We start from the raw sequence: 23,724 nt of genomic DNA, 5'->3' as shown, positions 1-23,724 counted from the left end.
GCCGGGCCGGCTACGAGCGGCCGTTGTGCGCGGCGGCGGCGGCGGGCGGCGGCCGCAGCAGGTCGGCGTACTGCAGCAGGGCGTCGTGCAGCGGCCGGCCCACCTGGTCCGAGGCCAGCAGCGTGCAGCTGACCAGCGGCGGGTACAGGCCCACCAGCTGCTGCCAGGTCATCTCGTCCACTGCCCGACGGCCGGTACGGGTCAGAACGGGCTGCGACTAGCGGTGGGGAACGACTGGGGGCGGCCGCATCTGTCTCATCACGGGCTAGCATAGCTCACCGCACAGACGCGATAAAATCTCTCGCCGCTGTACTGTCAATGCCGGGTAACAAACCCGCGTTCCATTCCACCGTACGAACCCGTGCATGCTGCGGTCATGACAGCGGTCACGGAGTCGTGTGCGTGTGCCGGGAGCGAGGAGTCCGTCTGGCTCACCTGTGTTCGGGTCCACCTTCTTCAGGGAGGAGATGAGTGAGGTGATGGCTCTCAGCACAAACGATATCTCGGCCATGCGGTGCCTGGGAAAGCAATCACTGCAGAGCGTCAGCGACAGCTATCGGCGCCCGGGGGGCTAACACAGCCGGCACAATGCCGAATACCTGACCGCTACAAGGGAATACCTCTGAAAGCAACTGCCCTGACAGCGCCGTTGCAGCACCATGGCACGATGCAGCAACGATGGACGATGAATGATGGTGTGTGAGCTCAGCACGTGTTGTTGAGTACTGAACACGCAAACCACCGCGAACTAGTCTCATTGGTCGCGCACAAACATCCTGACAGCCAGCTCCTCCGAGGCTCGGACACTGACACTCGAACGGCAGCAGGAGCGGAATGTGACCCCGCCTGACCCGGCACCCCTCACCTGGGCAGCGGGCACTTTCCAGCCAGCTTGCCGTCGTCCACGAAGCCGACGAGCACCTCGCGGAAGCGGTGCACGAGCGCCGCGACCGCTAGTTGTGAGGTGACGCCGCCGTCGGCCGAGGCGCGCGCCGCCGCCGCCGGGCCCGGCTGCAGCGAGAACTGCAGCAGCGTCTCGAAGCACGCGTTGGCCAGGTCCTCGCGCAGCCGCGCCGTGCCGTTCTCTGCTGAGAGGGAGGGGAGGGGGGTCAAAGAAGTGGACGCACAGAGCAAGACGTAAGCGATCACACGGGAGACGATCCCTGGACATGCTGGGAGCGCACACCGGACTGAAAGCGTGGCCAGACAGCCAACACGCGAGACAAAACGCACTGCTCTAGGGAAGCAATGCCCAAATGGCCACCATGGCTCTTTTGCATCCTGCAAAGAGATTCATCATAGCATACCTTGGAAAATTCATTAACTACTAACTCCACTTGACATTTTGCATCAGCATACCACAAACGCGCCAAAGACTGTTGCCAACTTTCGAACATCCGCACGCGTTTATTTATTTATACCGGTTTCCTTTTAGAGGCACCAGTCAGCACCGCCCGCCCCCGCGCCACGGCGGCCACTGACCGAGACTCTCGTGCTCCGCCGAGTGGAGCGAGCCCTTGTTGAGCAGCACCATGACCGACACGAGGAACTGGCCGGGCACGACGGCCGCGTGCGGCAGCACGTCCTCGCGGATGAGCCGCACCACCTCGCAGTCCAGCGCCTCGTCCGCCTGCTGCTCCTCCGGCGTCAGGCTGGACGGTGGCTCGCTGCCGGCACCGCAGGCGGGAGACGGGTCACCGGCCGCCGGGCTCGCCCGCGCCGGCCGCTGGGGCCGCTCGCAGAGGCGCCACCGACAGGTGTAATCGCGATACAGGCGGTTGACATGTGCACGAGCAATCGATGCGCACGCAAGCTGGTAGGTGACTTGCGGCGCTCCTCCCCTTCCCTCTTCCCCGAACACCGGTCGCTCTGCCACCGAGCCCAATGCCAGACGGAGGACAGTTACATATAGCCGGTACCACCAGTCCGTCATATGCTGGCTGTATTCCAGAAAGGTGAGCCGCCATATCTAGCAGACACAAACAGAGCCAGTCGCCACAACTCTAACGCCATCATAAACAAACAAACGAGCCCAGCGGCCCGGCCCACTGGAGGCAGCGGAGGTGGCTGACCTCTGTGAGAAGAGGAACGCCTCCAGACAGGCGGCCAGCCGAGGCCAGACGTTCTGGCTGTGCTGGCGGTACTGGCGCGCCGTCACCAGGCCCTCCTTCAGCACGTCCAGCAGGCAGCCGACGGCGAGCCGCCAGGTGGTCGGCGCCGGGCAGGCGTACTTCAGCGACAGCGGCAGCTCCAGCGTCTGCGGGCGCCCGCTCAGGCGTCGGTCTCGGCCGGCGCAGGGACAACTCCCCGGCGCGGCGCAGGGGGAGGCGGTGACGTGAAGGTCGGCGGTTCAATCCTCCAACTCAGCATGTTTCGTAGACATCCGCGGAACAGCTGATGTGAACTACTGGCATAAACTGGTGAGCATTTGAACACGTCGGTAAACCGTCCAAAAGTATATAATTCACACCACAGTAACGAGAGGGCGCTACTCGATTTGCAGTCGTCCCTGTCTCAAAGGTCGTTTCCTAACCCCTCTGGAGGCGGCGATGACCCCGGCTGACCCCGCAGCGCCTGCCCCGCTCCCGCCCCCACGCCTCACCTGGATGATCTTCTCCAGCACGTGCGTCTCGATGACGTCGGTGCGGCGCGCCGTGGCGCGGTACAGGGCGGTGGCGCGGCGCATGGTGGCCTCGGCGAACGGCACGTAGTTCATCGCCACCCAGTCGGTCGTCTGCGGACAGCGGCGGTCGTCGGCGTCAGGCAACACCACAAGCCAGCTCAGGCGGCTCGGCCCGTCGGCGGCAGCCGTGGCGCGTGGTGGCCGGCGATCCCATCCAACAGCACGCGTGGTGTACGGCACAGCGCGAGACGTCGCCACACTGCCGAGCCGGACCCAGCAGACCGCAGCGGTCGCATGGGCCCACGCGGCTCCCACACGCGTGAAACGTAGAGAGAGGACCGCTACTGGAGCGGGGCCGCTGACTCGCGAGCGCCGGCGGGCCGGCGACGGTACCTTGCTCCTGACGAGGCCGGCCGGCCGCGTGGCCACGTCGCCGTAGGAGGGCGCCCGGCAGCCGTACCGGGAGAAGGTCAGCAGCTGGTCGAACAGCGCCGGTACCAGCTGGCCTACTGGCTCCGCGCCCGACAGCGCCCCCTGCGACGCACACAGCGGCGGCAGATCGGTCAGCAAAACCAGGCCTCACCGGCGAGAGCTGGAAAACTCCGGTAGCTATTGCTGAACTTGGCCAAGTAGATAATCGGCGCTTTTATTCAATCAGATCACAAGAACGTAACTCCTGTTTAGTTGTACCAGAACATGTAACAAGAGCGACGAATTGTTATACAGTACAGCTGCAGGGCACAGCAGCTTCGAGTCCCAAATTTGCTATTCGCCTCGTGTTCCGATCAAATTCCGCCGGCCCCGCCCGGCCGTCCCCGTTCCTGCTCCATCGCCGCGGCCGCCGCCGGCGCCGTCCTCACCTGCTCCACAGTGTCGAGGCAGGCGAGCACGGCCTCCTGCAGCTTAGTGAGCACCACCTCGGTCAGCGACGGCAGGATGAAGGGCGACGCCTCGCCGTGCACCGGCACGGCCACTGCTCGCTCCAGGATGGCGCACAACGTGGCCAGGTCCTCTGAGTGGAACCTGCGGCCGCCGTCAGCCGGCGCCGTCAGCTGGCGCCGTCAGCCGGCGCGGGCTAATCGCCGGGCTCGCTCTTAGGTTAAGACACAGGTATCTCTGTTATGCAAACCCAACGGCACCGTCCGGCAGTTCAGACTGGCACGTGCATGAAGAATGGTTGGTAAGCACTTACGGAGACATGTCACATCACTGTGAGTGCGCATAGTGCAACACTATAGAAGACCGTAATGATACCCAAATAATTCGTACACTGTTCAACTCACATCGTCTCGACGCCTTGAATTCGCCACGCTGCCCCGAACACCCCAAGGGAAACAAGGCAGAGTCGCTGACCTGGACTTGATATGCTGAAACATGCCGGGGAAGATCTGCACGAGCGCCGTCAGGAACGGCTGGGACGGCACGAACACGTCGGAGGCGGGGCCGCCGGGAGGGGGCGGCTCGGTCACGCCACTGCCGATGCTGTGCCACACCTGAGGTCACGGGCAGCCGGGTCAACAGCGGGCTGGTGGCAACGCAGCTCTTGATGCGGATCATACCGCCACAAGGCGACCAGAGGCGTCGCCTGTGGCCGCCCTGATGCAAACTGGAACCAGGAGCGACTGGCAGCAGTCCGTGACGTGTTCAGGTTGTCGAAAACACTTACTGGCGCATTGCTTCAGCTAGCGTTTTCGCCATGCTAATAGGTCTGCGAAAGCCAATCACATTGTAAGAGTTCCGAACAGTTTCAAGCATTTTCCCAATCCATGAACAATTCGTTATTCGACTTACAAAAGCGCTTGCGTGTACAACTAACTGTTCAGAGCTGCACGGAATCACGGACGTCCACGATCGGGTTCTCTACGAATTTCAAAATAAGGTGTGGTGTTAACTTTCGAAGCAGTGACTACCATCGGCCTTTTTCACGTGCATCCTAGTGACAGGTCGTGTTTAGGTCCGTCAAAACTTATTAACGACAAACGAAAGAAAGCAGCGGCCATAATCTAGGAACTGTGACATGCAGCCGCCGCCAACCAGCCCCTAATCCCCAGCAGCAAGAGATCAGCACCACACCTCGCTCCGTGCCGGCCGAGCCCGGCGAGCGGACGGCGCACGTACCCGCCAGGCGGCGCTCCAGTTGACCTGGGCCTCATCCTCCTGCAGGAGCGCCACGTCCGCGGCGTCCGCGCCCGCCTTGCTCGACGACATAATCTCCTGGAAGGACTTAAGCGCGGCCAGCGACACCTGGCGACACCACGAACACGATATGTCACAGTTCGCACGACAAAAGGGGAACACCAAGAAGACTATGAGGCGGTTGGTTGTTGGTGTAAATCATGTCGGGAATGTGGGAAATCTAATTACCATGATCATTAAAACCGTTCATTTTTGTCCTGCTTGCAACAACCAAGTTTAAAAAGCACAAGATCGCATCGAAGAAAACATGGTGGAATAATCTCCCTTGCAATGAGTTTCTGAGCGTCGCGCGACACAAAGTTAATAACAGCCTTGTATGTGATTCCACGGCGGCCTGTCCCGTGACGCCGAAGGAAAGTGCTGTTGGCTCTCCGATCAACATCGCACGTCTGTCACGAAGCTCTCGATTGGAGAGCTCCGTGAGGACACGTACACGAGCGTGACCGACCGGACCACTTCATCACCAAGTGGTGTTGAAGGGTTTATGTACGCGGAGTTATCTTTGCAGCGATCGCTTAACACGGTGACTGATCGTAAAAGCTGGGAGGGGAAACGGCTTAATCGAGTGTCCTATTCAGCCAGTCAGTGCCAATGAAAGGGATGGTCGATAAAATCGACAGATGACAACACATGGGGTAATCCTCACACAATAGCCACACCATTCAAATCGCCGCACATCTCATATACATTCCGACAGCTTGTCATCGCCTAAACAACCCCCAAACAGATATAGCTTATTACATCAATGGCAGTTCTGTATCACTCATGCATTTCCTCTGAGTTTTATCAGCTCGAGACAGGAGGGTCACGTACAAGGAGCAGAGCTGACGAGCATTCGAGGACCAATAAAATGTGAAGTGTCGTTGGATGACTCAAGGGTTTACTACCTCCGTCGGGCGGAAGTGCCGGGGGCGGAGGGTCGACTGTCGGTGTGATGTTCTTCCTTGTTGCCCTCACCTCGTTGTTCTCGTTGAGCGCCGCGTTCTGTATGAACTCGAGCAGCAGGGCCCAGGCGCGCTGGTAGTCGGCCAGCGCCGACAGGATGGAGCGCTTCGAGTGGAACACGCGCGCCACGCCCGACAGCGTCAGCACCTGGGGCGGCGCACCGGACGGCGGCGTCAGCTGGCGCACCGAGTAACGGTGGCCGGCTCCAGCGGACAGCGCCGGCGAGCCGCGCCCAGAGCCGCAGTCGGCAGACAGCAGCGGCAGCCGGGTCAGCAACGGCAGCAGCAACGGCGACGGTGACGGCGACCGATCCGCTCAGCCGTAGCATCGTGACCATCACCACCCACCCGCTCCGACCTGGACCGAAGCCGCGGCCGCGCCCCGCCCCGCCGCCCCATCCGCTCCGACCTGGGACTGAAGCCGCGGCCGCGCCCCGCCCCGCCGCCCCACCCACTTCGACCTGGGACCGAAGCCGCGGCCGCGCCCCGCCCCGCCGCCCCACCCGCCCCGACCTGGGACGAAGCGCGCCGCGCCCCGCCCCGCCGCCCCGCTCCGCCGCTCCACACCGCCCCGACCTGGGAACGAAGTCGCGGCCGCGCCCCGTCCCGCCGTCCCACTCGCTCCGACCTGGGACCAAAGCCGTGGCCGTGCCCTGCCCCGCCGCTCCAGCCGACCGCCCGCGGACGGAAAGAGCGTAGCGCCGTACCTGTGTCTCGGCCCATTGCTTGTGTGCCGTGTTGCGCGAGTGGTGGATCAGGATGTTGCCGCCCGTGTCGTCCTTCTCGGTGCTAGCCGAGCCAGAGAGGGTCCGCACCTTGTCCAGCAGCGGGAACAGCACCTGCGGCAGCGCGCGGCACGGTCACCGAGCGTCGCGGACACGCTCCGATGCTGACCCACTGGTCACAAAGCGTCGCGACAAACAACACACGGCCGGCCTGTTCGACTGAAGTCAACATCAAGACATCGGCCTGTTCATCACGACGCTGACAAGCCATCGATACGCTGTTGGGACGAAATGTCGAGTGCGGTGCGAAGTTCCCCGCCCCGTGCGCCCTTAACTTAGGCCATCACGAAGCCCAAAAACGTTCCCGTGGCGATTGGTCGGCGCGCGTGGCTGCGTCCCCGTTCCCAGCAGGCGTCGGCCCGGCAGCGGCCCTCAGTGCCGCGTGCGTACCTGCCAGAGCACCGCCTGCCAGGTGCTGTGCTGCAGCAGCGAGCCGTGGGCCGCGATGGTGGAGAACAGCGTCTGCCCGGCCGACTTCCGCACGGCCGGCCGGCTGTCCACACACAGGTCGCCTGTCGGCGACGTCAGCGTTGTCACGGAGAGGTCACGATACATAGGTCATCTGCCCCTGACCTCGGCGTTAGCCACAGAGAGGTCACGATACGCAGGTCACCGGTCAGTCGTGCTCTAGAGTCAGGGTTGGAGCAGAGAACTCATGACACACCGGTCTCCTGCCTGTCGTAGACGGGGGAAAACGGGGTCAGTCACAAAAGTCAACAGGTCACCTGCCGGTTATTACACAGGGTCCCGCTGACACAGGAGAACCGCAAAAATCATCGGCACAAAGGCCCATACTAGTGAGACTACAGACTACAAGAACATGACACGAATAACGATTCCCAACACCAACCATTGAGTACATTTTGCACGTGACGGTAGCCAGCCGTACAATTTGAGCGCGGCCCCTGCCCAGACTCGCGCGGCGCGTCCCGGCGCCGGCCGGCGCTGCTCACCGAGCCGGGCGAACAGGCACATCCAGAGGCGGTCGAACGGCGGCATGTTCTGCACGCCCGGGAACTCGGGGAACACGCCCGACTCGGCCGTCAGGCAGCTGCGCAGCTTGTCCTGGCTTTGGAAGAAGTAGTCGGAGATGTTCCACTGCGGCCGGCACACACGGCGCTGGTTAGGCTCCGCTCACGGCGCTCGGGCTCTGACGAGACCGAACCGCAAGCGCGTGGCTATGCGGGTCACCGGCGCTGCTGTGCGCCAAATGCAGGAGGGATTCAGGAAGTCTACATGATTACGTTAAACCTTCGGAAACTGACTTTTACTGTCGATGTCAAAGGATTTTCCAAGCCAGGCGATGATGGCATACGTACAAAATACAGGCCTCTGATCGACGCCAAATCATCAATCCATCACAGACAAGTTGTCAGCAAGTATTCCGGTTCACTAAAGAGACGCTACTGGGCCGGCGGCGGGCCGGCGGCTGGCTGGGCGGGGCTGTCCGTCCACTCACCATGAGTCCGATGGCGGTGAGCGATATGTTCAGCTCCTGGGTCTGCGAGCCGAACTTGGCCACGGTGTCGACGCAGGGAGGCAGGCAGCTCCAGGGCATCACCGGCAAAAAGTCCGTCACCACCAGTTGCAGACACTGAAACGCCAGCCGGACCAGCTGCTCCCTGAGGGACATAGAAAGGTCACCACCAGCTGCAGACACTGGAACGCCAGCCGGACCAGCTGCTCCCTGAGGGACAGAGAAAGGTCACCACCAGCTGCAGACACTGGGACGCCAGCCGGACCAGCTGCTCCCTGTGGGGCATTTGACCGATGGTTTGTACTTTCTCGGGCAGAGCCAAACAGCTTCAGCGCGAGTTCGATACGCGCATATGAAATTATGTATGGACTCTTGCGCTCAATGCACTTCATTCCGTAATTTGGAAGCAAGGGGGACAATGCTTTTTTGGTTAAGACTGAACAAGATGGGGCATGGAACAGTGGTAACGCCATATTCCAACCAGCTGCCGGCAACAACCCACAGCAGCGAACGCTGTGCCGCTTTGTGTGACAATGATTCCATGGACCAGAAACGAGGCCATCCCAGCGGACCAGCCGAACACGAACTGGGAGGCCCGCCCCTCATCTCCTCCGAGCGTGCACCGGCGGGGGCCTGCTGGCCAGAGCCGGCCTGGCGGCGCGCGCCTGGCGCCGGCCGGCCGCCGCTGCCACTGACGTGTGTCGGTCGCTGACGGCACCGATGATGGTGAGCACGAGCGGCCAGCCGTGCGAGAGCCGCTCGCCGCAGCTCTGCAGCACCTGCAGCGTGCACTCCAGCTGCCGCTGCCGGATGTCTGGTTGCGGCACGGTCGACATCTCCTGCAGCGGCGTCAGCAGCAGCGTCTGCAGCCTCTGCCGGCGCGCGCAGACGGGCACGCGTCTCAGTGATCCGGCCGGCGGGCTCTGGTAGCCGCAGACTCAGGCAACTATGCGCACCGTTGCTTACCCGACCTAATACGACAGCCGAGGGACATCAGAACACATCGCTTAAGCTGCATCGGTGTTATTGCTACCAGACGACGTACAGCGACGCACAATCCAGGCAGACGCCCAGTCCCAGCGAGCAGTCTGAGCTCCGGTCCACACAGCGCCTTCCCGCTGGCCGGCGCCGCCCACCGGGCCCGCTCACCTGGTTGTCCTTGAGCGGGGTGGGATAGGTGTGCTGCAGCGCCGACCTGGTGAGCGTGGTGACGGCCTCGGCGCCCCACTCGCGCATGCGCAGGTGCGGGTGCTGGCAGGCGTCGAGCAGGTGGGAGGTGAGCGGTCGCCAGAACACCTCCACCCGGTCCAGGTTCACCAGACCCGTCTCCAGCAGTTTGGCCACGGCGAACAGCGACGGCTCCTGGCGGCGGCGGCGGTAGCGGTGGGTGAGAAATGGCACACGGGCTGCGGGAACGACGGCCATTGCTCGGAGCAAACCACATGCACGCGGCTCAGAACACAGAACGAAGCGTTAAGGCAATAATAACAAACTAAGGCGCAAACTAAAAAACGAGAAGTTTACGAATCCCACCTAAGAATCACTCGGCAGAGCAAACAAAAACAAAAAGAGTGGTACTGTAAAACTAAACATGCCACTACCATTCGTCAGGGACAAGATCAGGGGTCAACTCGGCCTGCCAACGCCCGCGAAGCGCCCGGCCGGCGCTGCCACCCACCCGGTTGGAGAAGGCCAGCTCCATAGACTCGTGGTTGAGCTGGTTGAGCGCGTCGATCAGGTGATGCAGCGCCACCTCGTCCAGGTAGCGGCTCGACTCGAACAGGCGCGACAGCATGGCTGACAGCACGGGCAGGTCGGCGAGCACGGCCTGTCGTCAGCACGGCCGTGTCGGGCACCGGCCGCGCCGGCCGCGCCGCCGCCGCCGGCGCCGCTGCCGGCGGCCGGCCGGCACGCCTTCAGCGAGCCGCCCGTGGACGGCTTCAGGCCCAGGATCCAGACCAGGTGCTGCCGGAGGAGGGGCCGGCCGGCCGGCGGGTGAGGTGGGGCGGCCGTCGCCAGACGGTGTGACACGCTGCCGGCTCCGGTCACGTGTGGCGTCCGACTCACGTGACGCGACGTGACTCTTGTCAACATTTATTACACGCATACTTCAAATGGTTGGGCAAGTCGCAGCGTCGGGGAACAAAATCCAAAACAAATCATGCAAACAGCCCACGGCTATCTGTGAGAAATCCAGATGGAACTGAATTAGTGTTGTATGGTTTCACCAGATCGGCCCAACCGATTCGAACGAACAGATAACTTTCTCTCCAGAATCCAGTTGGTTTACCAGATAATTCAAGCTAACAGTTTGCGCTTTGCGGTCAATGTGAAAAATTTCGCTGCACACAATTCCTTCAGGCTTCCCCGGCTGGCCCGCGAGGACGGGCGACGGGCGCGCGCCATCTCACCTGCAGCGTGGTGAGCACTAGGTGCCAGGCCGAGCCCAGGATGGCGCCGTGGCAGTGCGCCAGAGCCAGGATGGCGCGCATACACTGCAGGTTCTTGGCCGTCAGCATCACCGGGCCCTGGTGCGCCGCTGTAGGCCGGACACACCGGTCAGGCCAGGTCAGGTCAGGTCAGGTCAGGTCAGGTCAGGTCAGGTCAGGTCAAGTCAGGTCCGGTCACAAGTCAGATAACGGCGGAGCGGCGCCCACACGCCGTGCAGGCCCGCGAGACATGCCTGCTATGCGAACATGAAGTACAACGAAACATTACCAGACACCTAGGCCGCACAAACGAAACAACACGTGATTGTGTGTGTCTGCGACGAATGTATCGACAGCTTCTATTTCGATCACAGGCGCAGCGGTGTTACGAAATGGTGATTCAGCACGCTGCGCCGACATCAGTGCTGGGTCGTCAGCATCCACTCACTGACAAGCCACGCGGGCGCACCCAACCGCCACAGGTCTCAGCTCACTCCCAGCCACTGTCGTTGTGGCTGGGGACGATTGTGAGATTCCATGCCGGGAGATTCCATAGCGCTTCAGAGAAACTGATCCCCTTTCCGCACAACCCAGGCGGTGCTACATCGAAGCCTTAGCCGCCTGGTGGGGCCTAGTCGCCCGGCGCTCCGTCTCACCAGCGGGTAGCGAGGCGGTGGGCAGCGCCGTGCCCACGGCCACCACCTGCTGCCGCGCCAGGCCGTCGGCGGCGGCCGGCGGCGCGGCGGCCGCCGGCGCCTGGCCGTGCGTCGGCGAGCGCTGCGGGTTCAGCACGGTCAGCGTGTAGTGCGGCGGCAACGAGGCCTTGCAGGCGGCCGTGATGAAGGCGTCGCGCGGAGTGGTCAGCTCCAGCCGGCCGGCCAGCTGCGCCAGCGTCTGCATCGCCTTCAGGATCGCCTCGGTCGCCGACTCGTCCGTGCTGTGGGCCGGGCGGTGGCGGTGGCGGTGGCGGCGAGAAGGCGGGGGGGGGGGGGGGGGGGGCGGAGAGAGGGGGGCGGTGCTCCGTCGTCCGGCGAGCGCGGCGAACGCCACGTCCATGCAGTCGGGCTCGCCCGGCGGCACGGCTGGCACGGGTACTACACGGGTGCCGGCCACATGGTTCAGTCCAATAATGCACCTTACGAACCGATTACGCTCTCAACCAGATAAGAATCCTCCCGAAGGACCGTCGTCATGCTTGTTCGTTAATGACCACTATAGTAAGACTGGCAGGTACGCCACGGTCTTACACATTGCAACCTACTTCGAAACTACTGATTACTGATCTTTCAGCTCCCCCGCCCCCTCACCTCACCGCGTAGCGCCCATCAGCACGGGCTGCCAGCACCGGCGACCGGGCTGGCCTCCGGCCGGGTGCGGTCGGACCGGCCGGTAGCCCCGCCGCCTCACCTGGCCTCCAGCAGGACGGTGAGCGCCGCCAGCAGGCCGCACCAGCTGGAGTTGACTAGCTGGCAGCTCAGCTCGCGGCCCGTGTCCGCCGCCGCGGCCGGGGCGGCGCCAGCGTCGGCCGCCGCCGCCGCCTCCGCCGTCGCCGCGTCCGACGCAGTGGCGGCCGGCTCCGACTCCGCCGGGGCCGGCTCACTGCTGCGGCGGGGAGCCGAGCGTTATCGCCCGAGGGCGCCGCCGGCGCTGGCCAGCCGCACAGCAAGCGCGGCCGCCGGCGCAGCGATCGGACAGACGTCACATATAGCTGGGATACGGGTGGCGCGCATGCCAACGGAGCGGCGAGAGCGATACCAGAAGATATTACAGCGGAGATAAAATCCAGGGCCGTTCCTGTTGATCATCTTCCAGGTAGTATAGTCGTTACCTCACACGGGTTATAAGGCGACCCACCATAAACGAGGACACACAACGCGCTGCGCTTTGAAAACCGCCAACACTGTGGTCACAAACGTCCTCCTTCCTCCCACTGCAGCACCAGTTCCGAGTATGCGATCCCCATCCGGACCGGGCACTGACCTGGTCTGCGGGGCGGCAGCCGGCGCCGGCTCGGCCGGCAGGGCGCGCTCCGTGATGAGCGAGAGCGAGCGGACGATCTCGATGAGGCAGGTGTAGGCCACCGAGGCGCCGTACCCCTCGGCCACGACAGGCGGCTCGATCTTGTCCAGCATCTCCAGGCTGGCGGCGGCCGGCGGGTCAGCGCACCTTCCACAGCACACTCAGCACACAGCTGGGTCGATGTTTGACGCAGCGTGGCGTTGCGCACAACACAAGACGAAGGCTTTCGTGGTTCGACCACTCGTGGCCGCAGCTGTGCAAGGATGCAATGATTTGACCGAGAAAGAAACGGACAATTCTCACTCCGTCAAGAGGTCATGCGTACTGGAGTGTAGACCATGGAGCCGCCGCTTCGAGCATGTTTTGTTAGGACTGGCACAAAGTATTGCTAACCGGAGTGGTCAGTGATTTTGAACATTACGTTAACTACATAAAGTCACCGAATGCAGTCTGAAAACTCAAACACTCAAAACAGCCTGACCCACGGGAGGTCAGAAATCGATGAGGAAGCGGTTAACGCCGCCATTTTAACAGCGGGTTTCGAAAACAGGCCAATCGGGCCGAAACCGTGAGAGTCGTAGCATAAAAAACCATACGGGCGTTTAGTCCAATTGGAGTGAATAACATGCACCCGATATAAGGGCGTTTTACCAGCCGTTTGGTCACTCAATGCGGACATAAAAAAGCGCAAGTTAAGCGACATCGCCACAACCGCGCCTAGAAAGCAGCCAACTGTCCAGCAATGCTATTGCTGAGTCAGGGCATCAATTCCACATCCGCGAACCTTTTTGGTCGGCCGCCCGGCCGCGTGCGGTTTAAAGCTTCTGCGGCTCGTGTGTCGAATCGCGGCCATTTTAGCGCTGATCGTGAAACGCCCAACAGCTCTCCATCCGCACAACTGTTCACCAGAAGCACACTTGTGCTGGCGCCGTGACGGCTTATAGTGGGCGCGGAGATTTATACGGCTCTGTACGGGGCTGATGGGACCGGCAGCGCGTGATCGGCTCAAGTCCCGCCCGGGGCGGCGGCCGCGCTGGTTCGCGGCACACTCACTAGGTGGCCTTGGTGGCGCCGGGCGGGAACGAGACGGCCAGCGGGATCCAGACGCCGCGGTAGTAGAAGGCCGGCTGGGGCGTGACGCCCGGCCCCACCGGCAGGCCGGCCAGCAGCGACGGCGGATGGCCCTGCGTCACGGCCGAGCCCGCTGCTGGCCGCGCACACACAGCGCACGCCCGTCAGCACGGCCACCGCTGGCGCTTACAGGCATCGACAGCGTCGAAAGCTGGCGTCGCTAGCTATTTGAACGGCATCAATGCGAAAGCTAAACGATGTAGAAGTAACGAACGTACAGCTTCATGCATACTCCCGAGCCTCGTGTGAAATAACACAGAGAAACTACCCTCACTAACACTTAATGCAATGCGAGACATCACGCTGCAACGTCTGGAATCGCGGCCACGCCCCCCCCCCCCCCCCCCACGACAGCAGGCGGCCCTTACCACTCCGCCACACCGCTCTAGAGGCCCATCCAACTGCACCCCTGCCTCCAGAGCCCGCCGAAACTCCCAGCACTCACCGGGCGTGAGTGAGTGGCACTCACCGGCCGAGGAAAAAGCGCCCGACGAGTCGCGCACGAACAAGCTCTGCACGTACGCGCCCAGGCTGTTGACGATGTCCTGTCGGGGCGAGCGCACAGGCGTCGGCGAGGGCGGTCGGGGCGGTGGGGTGTGAGGACGGGGGGGGGGGGGGGCTGACGCTGGTAACGCCGAGCGACACGACACGGGGGCAAGTTGCCGTCGCGCCATCAGATATAATCAGCACACACTTGACACTTGGCTGTCATCGGTGGGCACACGCTCCACGCGCGCTCCGAGGAACATCAACTCGGTGGGAACGTCCCCGGTGGGTAATCCATGTTTAATGTTTGGCCGCGCACAATCAGTAACTAGGGCACTAAAATTTAGTGCGTGATAAAATTTAGCATTCAGGAGTAAATCACTTATGACGTGCTCGTAGCCCCAATACCGTCTGCGTAACAAAGCTTTGCCGCCCCGATTGGCCCAGTCATAGAAAGCCGAGAGTTAAACCCCGCCGTCTCACAGGCCACGCCACAGCAGCCGGGAGCAGCCGGGGTCGGTACAAATCGCTGATCGGCCATCCCGCAGAGTCCCCAGCGAGGCGGCGAACAGCGGCGGCACCGTCGGCGGCGGTGCTACCCACCTGCACGATCTTGGTGGAGTGCGGCTTCATATCGTAGCTGGAGCAGAAGCTGGTGAGGATGTCCTCCTGCACGGACAGCTTGTGGATGACCTCGAGCGCCACGGCCCGCTGCCAGACGGGCTTGTCCGGCTCCAGCAGGCGCACCACCAGCGACAGGAAGATCTCGCACTCGGTCACCTGGCCGCACGGCGCACGTCACGCCACCGAGCGAGCGCTCCACTCCCGGGCATGACTGCACGGAGTGACAGCACGGCGCGTGACACGCCACCGAGCGCCAAGAAAAAGGCATTCGCGATATATATTAAGTAGCTGCTTCCCAGAAAATCCCAACATCACAAAGCTCAGAATTTACTCTAAACGTCCCCCAGGACCGAACCTAATCATGAATAACACCTTATCCACAAGTAACGTACTACAGAAAATGACCACGTTGTCTGCGAGTTTAAATCCCCATCGGGACTGTGCGCCGACCAGACCCAATCATCGACCATTCGACGACCACACTACCAAGATGAATAACAATGCACCTCCAGGATGGTGCGCCAAAGCTGCATGTGCATATAGCGGCATGACAATATCTCGGTCCGCATTGGGAGATTATATATATATATATATATATATATATATATATATATATGTACAATTTGACATCGGATCACGTGGCAGGCACCTGTCTTCCATTTTCAATCCCACGGTATTTGCCTCCGACCGGGCCCGCCCCCCCCCCCCCCCTCCCCCCGCCGGCGGCGACCGCCACTCACCAGCAGCGGGTAGAACTTCTGCACGAGCACCGACACCACGCGCAGCAGCCGCATGCTGATCGGGAAGTACGGCTTGTCCTGCGGGCTGGGCGGCGCCGCGTGCGCCGGCGCCGCACCCCGGTGCTTCAGGTTCGGCGAGAACAGCCGGATCACCATGGCGCACACGCGCTCCTTCAGCAGGAAGTTGAACTCGGGGTGCTGGCGGGGCGGAGCACCAGTGTCATCCACTGTGGCACCGCTGACCGCCGGCCGGCGCGGTCTGGTGCAGGCTGGTGTAGAGGCTGTCTGCTAACGTGGCGCGCGCAGCGAACATCAAAGGCAGCCTGTGCTGCGAAGCAGGCGGTTGAGACGTGGCGGTACTACTGCAGCGGCGCGCACGCAAGAACCCTTTTCAAATGCGCTCCACAATTCTCGGCTCCCATGACCGCGCCAAGCCGTGCTGACCTGTCTCTTGCGGGTCAATGCACACGGACGGAGGAGGGGAGAGCGGGGAGGTGTTGTGTAAAGCTCACCTTGTAGAAGACACCGGGGAACGAAGTGAGGATGGACTCGATGAGCTCTAGACCGAACGTGCGCGTCATCTCGGTTAAGCCGGCCAGCCAGAAGGGCTGCTCGCCGTTCACCAGCTGTACCAGGTCCTGTCGGCCAGCCGACGAGGTCAGCAGAGCTCAGCACCGGTCACAGAGGTGACCAGAGGTTGACGCCGGTCACCAGTATCAGGCAAGCTCACCGGAGATCAAACGGGCCCGCACAGTTCACAGGTGTCCGCAAGCATCACAGAGGTCACCTGCGGTTGTCAGATCACACTGCAGCGGCTCCGCAGAGGTGATGGGGGCGAGACAGTCAGCACAGGTCACAGTCAGTAACTCAGAAGTGAGCATCGGATTTGCGGAGCGGGCAAGAGTCAGCACTGGTCACAGGTCACAGATGACGACAATGCAGGTCACAGGTGTCAATGCACGTGAAAGGGGGTCGGCACGGATCAACAAGATTTGGTAAGAAACGGTGATTGGGCGGCCGCTTCCGAACTGGCTGAGGCCGTGCGACTGCTGCGGCTTCGGACGCCTGTCTTCGGCACAATTCCTCTCAAAGTCATAGACATCTTCAGACATGTAAAACCAACGCCGTGGACCGGCAGCATCCACACGAAGGACGACGTGTGGACGAGACATGGTCGATTCTTTGCAGTCAGAAAAAGGTAGATGCATCTGATCAAACGAAAAGGAGGCTCGGCATGAGCTTTCTGACAAAAATACAACTTAAATGGCGCCACAACACAGAGCAAACCGACACACCACTCCACACCAAACCATGTCAGCAATCGTTGACTACAGCCGGCCAGCGGCTGCTGCAGCGATACACGACTGAGCCGGTGCCCCGTACCTGGAACAGCAGATAGGCGTCCGCCGCCGCCGGCCGCAGCGTCTTCGGCGCCGAGCCGCTGGCGATCTTCAGGTGCTCCATGTCCGCCGGCTGGCTCGGTGACGACTGCAAAGGGCGCGCAGTCGTGAGACGCAGCAACACACAGCGGCGAGGGCACCGAGCGGACCAAATGCTGCACCGCACGTGACAGAGCGGGCACACCACAGTCGCAATAAGCACCGAGAGTACGGGAGAGCACTGCGCGAGCGGCACTGACAGTCCGCGTGAGGAAGAGGACCGAGAAGCGGACAAGCACGTCCGCACATACGTGAAGGCAACACCGTCGGATGTGATCACAACCCGCTGGTGCATAGACATCTCGACGCGCGCAGCACAGGCCTCTCTCGGCCTCCACGCTGACCGGGTGTGCGGTCCCTGCCCCCGGAGGGAGGACAGGGGGAGGAGGCACCGATCACACGCCATATCCGCTGACCGGCCGGCAGGGGGGGGGGGAGGAGCTCACCTGGTCGGACGGGCTACGGCCGTCCTCCGTCAGCACGCGCTCGAACACGAGCGCCACAAGCTGGCGCACCGTGGCGCCGGCCGTGTTCATGATCGTCGAGTCCTTGCAGAAGCACAGCCGGAAGCACAGCGCCAGAGCCTGATGGGGCGCCGGGTCGTGACGTCACGGTACGGGGGGCAGGGCGTCAGCGAGCTGGGGTCCCACCGCCTCACGACAAGCAATAGCAACACGACGCTTCCGGGACGTTTGGTTCAATCGACGTGGCTAAACGCATACCGTGTGGGGCTTTAACACGACGAAATAGCATCGGCATGGTGTAGAGCTCCATTCGCCAGACCATAAAACCGATGATTATTGACTCTGGCTGCATTGGCTTCAAACACGCAGGCTCTTCCCAGCTAGAAATGGAATACAGTCAACCCAACCCAAACGCAGTGCATCTTCTTGACCCAAGCGCCAGTCACGATTACGAGCTCCTCGCGCCAACTGAGCGGCTGCGGCTGCCTGGAAGCCGTCTACTCCGCCGTAGACGGAGTGGACGGCGGCCGCTCTACACCACGTCTACTCCGGCGGCCGGCGGCCGGGAGCGGGCGGCGGCCGGTCGCCAGCCGCTGCGGTCAGGCTCGGCCCGCTGGCGCCCACCTTGGCCAGTGTGTCGCCTTGGGCGACGGCACTGGTGGTCAGCAGCAGTGTCACTGTCTGCAGCAGCTTGACCTCCTCGATGTTGGCCTTCATCAGGCCCCAGACAGTCTCGGTGATGTACCCGGCGCCCTTTGCGTCCACCGCCTGCTGCAGCACCAGCCGCTGGATCGTGCCCAGACATTGCTGAGGGCACAGAAACGCGTCAGACAGCGGCTGAGGCTGTACCAAGGTCGTGTAGCGGCATGCTAATGACATTGGCCGATTCATCCCAGCCAACATTGGAATGTTGAAAGCACACAAATGTAGGAAATCACATTGCCATCATTGTAAGGGTGCCAAAGAACCATTCCAATGTTCTTGAGTTATGAATGTTGGATGAATTACATCTCAGATTACATTTATTCACTACACGTCACTGGCTTCTTTTTGAAAGTCAGCATGACAATGCCTGTAGAGCATGAGTATTTGAATAATATTGACATCAGCAAACAAAATGACAGAACTGGCTCCCTCATCTCATGTACCAAACACACGAGATATAAGGTTATTAGTTGAAAAGGGACCTTCCTTAGCACTTTGGTGATGCATACTTAAAGGATCTCGGATTGGTATATCGGCAATTACTCCGATTACAATAAATACGACTAGAAACAATTTGGTTAACGTCATCAAAGAACAAACATGTCCCGAAGCCACAAATGGTGTCATACCGAAATCCTTCTGAACACGCACATTACAAAACATGAAGCTACATCTGGCACTTGCCTTGACAATCTTTGGTTCCTTGGTTTCGCATCCCTGCACCAGCGGGTAGAGAATGTGGGCGCTGATGTGGGGGAGGGTCACGTCTGGGTTGGCCAGTCCGCCGCGCACCTTCACGATGGCCTCCTCGCAGGCCTGTCCGAATAAGCACAGAACACCATGGAACTGTAACGATGGTCTCCTCGCAGGCCTGTCCAAATAACACAGAACACCATGGAACCGTAACGATGGCCTCCTCGCAGGCCTGTCCGAATAACACAGAACACCATGAAACTGTAACGATGGCCTCCTCGCAGGCCTGTCCGAATAACACAGAACACCATGAAACCGTAACGATGGCCTCCACGCAGGCCTGTCCAAATAACACAGAACACCATGGAACCGTAACGGTGGCCTCCTCGCAGGCCTGTCCGAATAACACAGAACACCATGAAACTGTAACGATGGCCTCCTCGCAGGCCTGTCCAAATAACACAGAACACCATGGAACCGTAATGATGGCCTCCTCGCAGGCCTGTCCGAATAACACAGAATACCATGGAACCGTAATGAGGACCTCTTTGCAGGCCTGTCCGAATAACACAGAACACCATGGAACCGTAATGATGGCCTCCTTGCAGGCCCGTCCGCAGACAACGGCAACACCTTGGAACGGTCACAATGGCCTCATAGCAGGCCTGTCCGCAGACAATGGCAACACCTTCGAGCGGTCCCAATGGCCTCATAGCGGGCCTGTCCGCAGACAACGGCAACACCTTGGAACGGTCATAATGGCCTCATAGTGGGCCTGTCCGCAGACAACGGCGGCACCATGGAACGGTCAAGATGGCCTTATAGCGGGCCTGTCCGCACGCAACGGCGGCACCATGGAACGGCCACGATGGCCTCATGACGCGCCTGGGTGCTGGAGATAGCGCCACGGACTTTTATGCTGGCCGAGCGCATACATGCCCGCAGTTAAAACATCAGATGTCTTCACAATGGCATCATCATAAACTGCCTGCTGATGACAGCACCGCAGACCTTCACAATGGCATGCTACATGTATCGGCGCACAACAGCAAGAGTGGCAGCGATAACAATATAAAATGTAAGATAGCATACACTGCTGTGTTAACACTTACAATTGAAGCCCAAGGGCAGATAACTGTTAATGTTAAACAGATCAAAGGCTTTCACCCACTGCTAAGTTTGATTAGCCGTGTAGCACATACCGCAGATGGAGTCTATGATGAGAGAGCATATAGGTGGACATAATGGTCAGACTGCAGTGAAAAAGTAGAACTGCAGTAGACAATGGTACACCATGGATTCGGGATTCATTTTAGTTCTTGGAAAGCCCACTGGATGGTGATGCATGGTGTCTTTGTGGATGTTGTGACTTGATGGGCTGCATGCATTATTATGGTGCCTGTGGGTGCTGTGCATACACATGGCTTACATCTTTTAGCTGTGGAAATTTCTTCTTTGCTTCTTGAGATAGATTTCTGAGATCAATTTGCACATTCTCAAGAAATTTCTTCTGATTTTCACTTCTTGATGTCATTGTGGTACAGAGGTTGTCTTCTTTACATGAGCATCATCATGATCTGCCAAATATGGGTAACAGTTAAACATGAGGCATCAGCATGATCATGCCCACCATGCACTGTGAAATTATGAAGCAAAATATGCTGAAAGGTGCCCAAAAACCTCAGGTCCCTTTACCATGTGACTTCACTGTATTGAGCTTTGCAAGCCTGTCAGTCTGTGAGATCTGATCCTCTCAATGTTGCTGTTGCATTGTATTAGCTCAGTCTAATTGATGCATTCAAAATAATGATATATCTCTTCTGATTCTGCTGACTGTTAAGAGGTACAGCACTTTTTTCAAGATTTGAATGATTTCACCCAAGAATTTAGACTGTTGCTGAAGCTGTGCATTTTAAGACTGATTTCAAGCTTATTTAAGTAGCTATCCCAAACAACATGTAATGGAAACCTGAATAACTGACCTGCATTTTATTTACAAGCTTCTGCTACCTTGGTATGCCTGTCATAAGCATGGTGCTCAACAGTTCCTGGGCAACAACAGGCCCCCCTAGATGAAAGATATTACACTTTTGAAGACAACAGCCTGCATCTTAACTGTATTTGCTGTTCAGAGTCAAGCAAAGTTGGAGTTTATATAAACAGTACCTGGAGGTTATGTGTGTCAAATAGCATATGGTAGCTACACATTTTTGGTGTTTTGGGCCCACAGACATTCTTATTGCATTGGAATATACAAAGACAGAGCATAGGCAATACTTTGGACTATAGCTGAAGCTTAAAAGGGGAGGAAAAGGGTCCTGGGCATGCAGAAAATCACACTCAGTTGTGGTGGCAAATCATGTTCAAGCTTAAAAGGAGAAAGAAGCTTTAAGCTATTAGAAGTGGATACACCTGGCTTTTTCCTATGACAGGCAGCATACACAACTCCTAAAAGCTCAAAGATAGCCAAAGCTGTGTATCATAATTCATGGATGGTCCCTGCCTTTTGGCACCAGGCCACAGTTTTGGTGATACACAAGTACAGAATTATTCAACAAAACACAACTGATAACTGAGAACACATAACACAACCCATAACTGAGAACAAATATTTATTTTGGTTGATGATCACATTTTGCAATGGACAAAGATGGGCTGCCATGTTGTGCTGGCTTCACAGCACAGAGCCACATAATGGTAGATGTTTTACTGTAAAGTGCTACTTTTCCCTGTCCATCACCCATTATCAGGTGACCAGGAGTGTCCACTCCTGTCTGCCATGGCATGCAGCATCTTACATTAATGTCTCTATTGGTAGCTGTAACATAAGGCTGCTGCACTCAGCTTAGTATACTACCAGACATTGTTGATATACTACAAAATGTTGTTCACATACTACCAAGGATTGTTAAAATACTATGAAGTGTCAGGGGTAGAACAACATCCTGGTCTTATTGCTTGCATGTTGTGACCTCATTAACCTATGAAACACATAGCTTGTTGTCATGGGTGGCAGAGATACAGGGGTTGTCAGTCAGGGTGGCATCATTATGGGTTTGTGGAAAACAGAGTTTCAATGAAATGCACTAGCTTGCCTGTCCATACAAACCCACATCATGCAAGAAACCCAGGAAACCCAAGAAATCCTAGTTTCTCTTTTTGCTCACTCACGGAGTTCAAAGTGATATCCCTCAAATCAGCATCAAACACATGCTCACATCATCCTCAAATTTCTGACACCCGTGTTGTGACCTCTTGCGACAGCTGAGCAGTGTCAACTGTGAATGACTTTTATGTGAGGTTATTGCTTGATATCATGGAGAAAACTTTATCACATGGTGTTAATAGTGTGATGAGTGTATTGCTCCCACTGTATAAACATGGTCAGCCCATTGTTTGAAATTCGCACTATAAAAAATACTAACCATGACAGGTATGTCTGCACATTTCATTAACTTTGGCCTGCACAGTATGTGTAAAAGTGGCCCTACTGGACCATTACCAAAAACTTGCAAGAAAGGGAACACTCCATCGCCATGTATAAGACCGTATGGGTCAAAGCAGGCAGGGCACGCCGGGGTTACTAGAGCAGGGCTGATGCCGCACGCCAGAACGATGCCATACATCATGTGCATGTAGCTACCAATAATGGAGTACCGCAAACAATAAATTGTTGAGTGCCGTAAACAAAGCCAACTTGTACAGCAAAAAATACCCACCAACGCGTACTAAATCATCAGAGGGGCAAATGGCACGGATAGGGCAATTATCGTACGGACGGTTGTTTACATATAGCATGACGAAACTGGCGCAATGCTCCCAAATTTCATTCGTGGCAGAATTACTAGGTAGACGAACTTTCTGCAACGAGCTTATATCGATTGTTACTCATAATCATGCGATTAACAACCATCATATTGTTTACTTTTGATGGAGTATTATATTTCTAAGTTGTAAATGACATTCCAACACATCACTTTTTCTCAACTTAAGAGGAAACTTATGCTCTTTACGTGTTATGTTCTGCTACCATATTTAGTGGCCGGCAGTTGCCGGCGCAGTAGCGACAGTACCTAGTACCTACGTAGAGAGTATGGGCCAGGTCCTAAGTGTGGACGATGCTGCCCCGCCCCTCTCGAAGGTGACTACGTCCGCGGAGGAAAAAAGGGACTTGATGATGATGATGGAAGATGAGAAATGATGAAAATAAGAAAATCCACCATTGGTGACGCTTTTGAGGCGGTTGGTCATACAGGCTAGGCTGGGAGCTTAGGATTGTCTAGAAATTAAATTATGGTGTTTTTTGTCGTTTCATGATGCTCGATTTGACCCAAGGTCATCAGGTTCTGTTAAGGCTAAGTTATCGATCATGCACATCGATTGGTAAATATGTTGTGCCGATCGATCGTGTAAGCGCTGGAACATTGTTTTTCTGCAAAATTGTATTTGTTTCTTTTTGGGCGTCGTGGGAACTTCTGGTCTGGCGCAAGGTCAGCTTGTTCCTGAAACAATACGTTATCAACCATGGCGCATGGATTTGTAAAGGTTTTGTGTCGATCGGTCCCAAAGGCTCGGAGCACGATTGCACGGCCATGAATAATTCTGAAATCAAAATGGGTTGAGAAAGCGAGCATGTCGACAACGGTTTTGTCGGTCGTTTGGTTCCGCCTTGCCCTCGACGGCCAAGGCGCCAGGGGGAATCGTCATTGTGCAGAATTCGGACCCGTTTACTTGCAGTTATTTAGCCAGGCAGGTCAACAAAACCGCTTCTTCGGTGTGGGATCCTCTGAGTTCGAACGCAAGACCAATGTGGCGGACCCCTGAATGATGGGGTGTCCCGGCATGTTAACATACGGGCCAGAGCGCAAGGCCTCCGGGCAAACGGGACGACCCCAAGACCGATGTACATGAACTAGCATCCCTGAGCGATAAAATGTGAAGTGTCCAAGACCAATGTAGCAGGCCCCTG

The 23,724-nt window shown here is 58.3% G+C and overlaps 1 protein-coding gene across 1 annotated transcript; it reads right to left on the bottom strand.

The window, feature by feature from the left end:
• Window positions 1–10: 10 nt before the first annotated feature.
• Window positions 11–22,539, bottom strand: LOC119092407 (protein MON2 homolog). Its single transcript, XM_037215370.1, has 34 exons — window positions 22,475–22,539; window positions 20,185–20,332; window positions 18,747–18,878; window positions 17,982–18,164; window positions 17,340–17,477; window positions 16,838–16,942; window positions 15,967–16,092; window positions 15,455–15,652; window positions 14,694–14,870; window positions 14,074–14,149; window positions 13,527–13,680; window positions 12,470–12,593; window positions 11,862–11,992; window positions 11,111–11,391; window positions 10,437–10,564; window positions 9,898–9,990; window positions 9,704–9,853; window positions 9,175–9,387; window positions 8,722–8,897; window positions 8,008–8,170; window positions 7,502–7,646; window positions 6,939–7,060; window positions 6,471–6,602; window positions 5,777–5,911; window positions 4,742–4,867; window positions 3,977–4,116; window positions 3,484–3,646; window positions 3,017–3,157; window positions 2,603–2,734; window positions 2,073–2,257; window positions 1,483–1,667; window positions 866–1,085; window positions 436–518; window positions 11–180 (listed from the first exon to the last, which is right to left on the bottom strand). Exons 2-34 carry the CDS (start codon window positions 20,287–20,289, stop codon window positions 11–13), a joined length of 4,932 nt encoding a protein of 1,643 aa, XP_037071265.1. The 5' UTR covers window positions 20,290–20,332; window positions 22,475–22,539.
• Window positions 22,540–23,724: the final 1,185 nt, after the last annotated feature.

This window comes from Pollicipes pollicipes, unplaced genomic scaffold (assembly GCF_011947565.3).
Source record: "Pollicipes pollicipes isolate AB1234 unplaced genomic scaffold, Ppol_2.1 Scaffold_3447;HRSCAF=4054_pilon_pilon_pilon, whole genome shotgun sequence".
Classification (NCBI taxonomy): domain Eukaryota; kingdom Metazoa; phylum Arthropoda; class Thecostraca; order Pollicipedomorpha; family Pollicipedidae; genus Pollicipes; species Pollicipes pollicipes.
Note: the sequence above shows the minus strand (reverse complement) of the source record. Positions and strands in the feature narration are given on the sequence as shown.

Coding starts and splice junctions, on each gene's coding strand:
- LOC119092407 (XM_037215370.1), bottom strand. CDS start 20,289: ATGACATCAAGAAGTGAAAATCAGAAGAAATTTCTTGAGAATGTGCAA. Junction 12,594..13,526: donor GGCGCCACCAAGGCCACCTA/GTGAGTGTGCCG, acceptor GGCCGCCGCCAG/CCTGGAGATGCTGGACAAGA. Junction 1,086..1,482: donor GGCGGAGCACGAGAGTCTCG/GTCAGTGGCCGC, acceptor CCCTCTCAGCAG/AGAACGGCACGGCGCGGCTG.